Source organism: Protobothrops mucrosquamatus, unplaced genomic scaffold (genome assembly GCF_001527695.2).
Source record: "Protobothrops mucrosquamatus isolate PMUCROS unplaced genomic scaffold, P.Mucros_1.0 scaffold12105, whole genome shotgun sequence".
Taxonomy (NCBI): Eukaryota; Metazoa; Chordata; class Lepidosauria; order Squamata; family Viperidae; genus Protobothrops; species Protobothrops mucrosquamatus.
In genome coordinates, this window is record NW_015397883.1 from 4,260 (window position 1) to 7,189 (window position 2,930).

General features: G+C 53.2%; 1 protein-coding gene across 1 annotated transcript in view; it reads left to right on the forward strand.

The window, feature by feature from the left end:
- Nucleotides 1-2,345, forward strand: part of LOC107301379 (exosome complex component RRP46-like) — a gene marked incomplete at both ends in the record, with an annotated part of 6,328 nt that extends 3,983 nt beyond the window's left edge. The window contains 3 exons of the mRNA XM_015830613.1: nt 45-166; nt 2,084-2,224; nt 2,280-2,345. Of these exons, the coding sequence (XP_015686099.1) occupies nt 45-166; nt 2,084-2,224; nt 2,280-2,345 (329 nt within the window). The remainder of the gene's footprint in view (nt 1-44; nt 167-2,083; nt 2,225-2,279) is intronic.
- Between the last annotated feature and the right edge of the window lie 585 nt (nt 2,346-2,930).

The following is a 2,930-nucleotide window of genomic DNA, read 5'->3' on the forward strand; positions in this document are numbered from 1 at the left end:
CCCCCCCCCCCCCCTTTTTTTTTTTTTTTTTTTTTTTTTTGCAGGCGTCTATGAAAAAAGCAGAGAGCAGATGATCAAGAAGACCTGTGAGGCGGTGGTTTTGGGCAACCTGCATCCCCGTTCTTCTGTTATGGTGGTTCTTCAGGTGATTGCAGATGCTGGATCTGTATCCTTTTTAGAAAGAGGCTGACTTCAATACAGCTGGAGGGCAGCAGCTTGAGGTGTGTGTGTGTGTGTGCATGTGTGTGTGTGCGTGTCTTAACCGCAATACAGAATTCTGAAGAACAGCCTGTCTTTCTGTGTTTTTCCCCAAAACTTCTGAACAGACTACAGTTATTAGCCCCGCTAAATCAGATCAAATCAAACATTGCGAGAAATGAATCTACGTTTCGCCTGCCCTTCTCTTCAGCCTGGGTGGGGAGGGGGTTAGCTTTTAAGATACTTTGGACTACTGTGTCCATCACCCCCAGCCAGCCCTAGGATCTACGGGCCTTAGAGAAGGGATGCTGCCGCTTGCCTGATTCCAAGCCCCCCGGTGTGATTTGAATCAATTAGCCAAACGAACACGGAGATCCTGACCTGAACCGAGCTGTTAAAAAAGGCAATAAAAAGAATACAGCGAGCGAGAACACATGCTAGCTTGCCCTGTCTTTAACCTGGTTTCACCTCTGCCAGGCTCCTGCTGGCATGATGGCTTGTGAGAGTCGGAAAGCCTTCGGATTAGGCTCGCCTCCTTTATTTGTTGTGTGTGTGTCCCCCTCTCCCCCCCTTCTCTCTTCTACTTCCAAAGAGCTGAAACGGCTTGGCAGAGCAGAGGGCGGCAGAGGGCAGCAGCGGCCGTGAAAACCCGGACCCCCTTTTTTTAAGCTATGCCAGTCAATCCCCAGGAAGCTACTTATCTGCAGCCCGCAGAGGGCACTCAACCGTTTGCAGAGCGGGAGGCCTTGAGAGTGAAGAGAGAGGGGCCTGGTTCCCGCTCTCGGCTTGCAAGCGTTTTTTGCATGTTCAGTCGACTGCCTGCTGAGCAACTTGGGGATGGGTCTGTGGAAATGCGTGATAATCGTAAGGATGAGGACCGGACCGAAGTCACTTTTCTCAGCGCCGTTGTAAGTTTGGTCGCTAGAAGGACGGTCATAAGTGGAGGACTACCCTGTATTGAGAAAAATGTTATTAAAATATATGTGGCCCCCCGGATTCCTAGCAATTCTGGGTAGCTGCCCACGGCTCTGAATTGCAGATCTGGCTAGTTTTCCTGCTGCTGTCCACCACCAGCCTCTCTCTCCCTCCCGCCCTCTCCTCTTTCTTTCTCCCTCTGTCGCTCCCTCCCGTTTTCCCTCTTCCTCTCCCTCTGTCTCCCTCTCCCTTTCTCCCTCTCTCTCCCTGTCGCTCCCTCCAGTTTTCCCTCTTCCTCTCTCTCCCTCTTCCTTTCTCCCTCTCTCTCCCTGTCGCTCCCTCCCGTTTTCCCGCTTCCTCTCCCTCTGTCTCCCTCTCCCTTTCTCCCTCTCTCTGTTGCTCCCTCCCGTTTTCCCTCTCCTCTCTCTCCCCCTCTTCCTCTCTCTCTGTCTCCCTCTCCCTTTCTCCCTCTCCCTGTCTCCCCTCTCTCCCTGTCGCTCCCTCCCCTTTTCCCTCTCTCTCCCCCTCTCCCTCTCTCTCCTGCTCTTCCTCTCTCCCTCTCCCTTCCCTTTCTCCCACTGTCTCCTCCTCAATCTCTCCCTCCTTTTTTACCTCTCCCTCTGTTTCATCCTCTCCCTCTGTCTCTCCCTCCCTTTTCCCCTCTCCCTCTCCCCATCTCTTCCTCTTCCTTCCTCTCTGCCTCTTTCTCTCTGCCCCCTTCCTCTCTCCTCTCTCCCTTTGTCCCTCCCTTTTTCCCTCTCCTCTCTCCCTTTCTCTCCCCCTTTCCCTCTCCCTCCTCTCTTCCCCCTTTCTCTCTCTCTCCCTGTCTCTCCCTCCCTCTGTCTCTTCCTTGTTCCTTCTCCCTCCCTCTCCCCCCTTCTCTCTTTCTCCCTCTCTCTCTGTCCCTCTCCTCTCTTTCCCTCTCTTGGTTTGTTCTTATTTTCCTTGAATCAAATCTCTGCCCGTAAAGCTGCTCTCCAGCTGTTTGAACGCCGCCTGCGTGGGACTGGTGGATGCCGGGCTGCCAATGAGCTCCTTGTTCTGCGGAGTGACCTGCGCCTTGGACGCCGGTGGCAATATCCTCCTGGACCCCACGGCGAAGCAAGAAAAGGTGGGCTCCTTCTTCATTCCAGGCAGGATAAATGCTGTTGCACTTTTGGTGGCAGGGAGTAGCAAAGGCCCCACCGGGCACTGGGGAGGAGCAGGCAGGAGACAACATGAGCAAAGATTGGGTAAAGTTTCTGCTTATATCACTAACGGAACAGCCAAAGCATTGTTTCTCGACTTCTGCAACTTTTAAGATGAGTGGACTTCAACTCCCAGAATTCCCCACTGGCTGAGGAATTCTGGGAGTTGAAGTCCACTCATCTTAAAAGTTGCAGAAGTCGAGAAACATTGAGCCAAAGGACTCGCCTGCCTGGATTCTTGGCAACATCAGCCCCCTCCTGAAGGCTGGAAGTCTGATCCCAGGCTGGCTGGGGAGGATAGGAATTGTAGTTCAACCCTCTGGCAACATAGGCCAGATCTGACCTCCAGCCCTGCCGGAGGCATCACTATGCAACACGGGCCTTCCAATGTCCAGATTCAACCTGGTGTGGCTGCCAGGGAGGGAACCCTTGGCTTTGGGGCACCTGGCCGGTAAATCGTGTCTGTGACGATGCCAAGTCCAGTCAAAGAGCTTCAGCGGGTAATTGGCTTCTTCAGACTTGGCAGCCCTAAAAGCCCGTTCTTCTGGACCCCAAAATCCTTAAGCCTTTCTGAATGGTTTTGCTGGTTTTTTTGTCAGTGGCTGGCTTCTCTCCATCACCAGCCTCTCT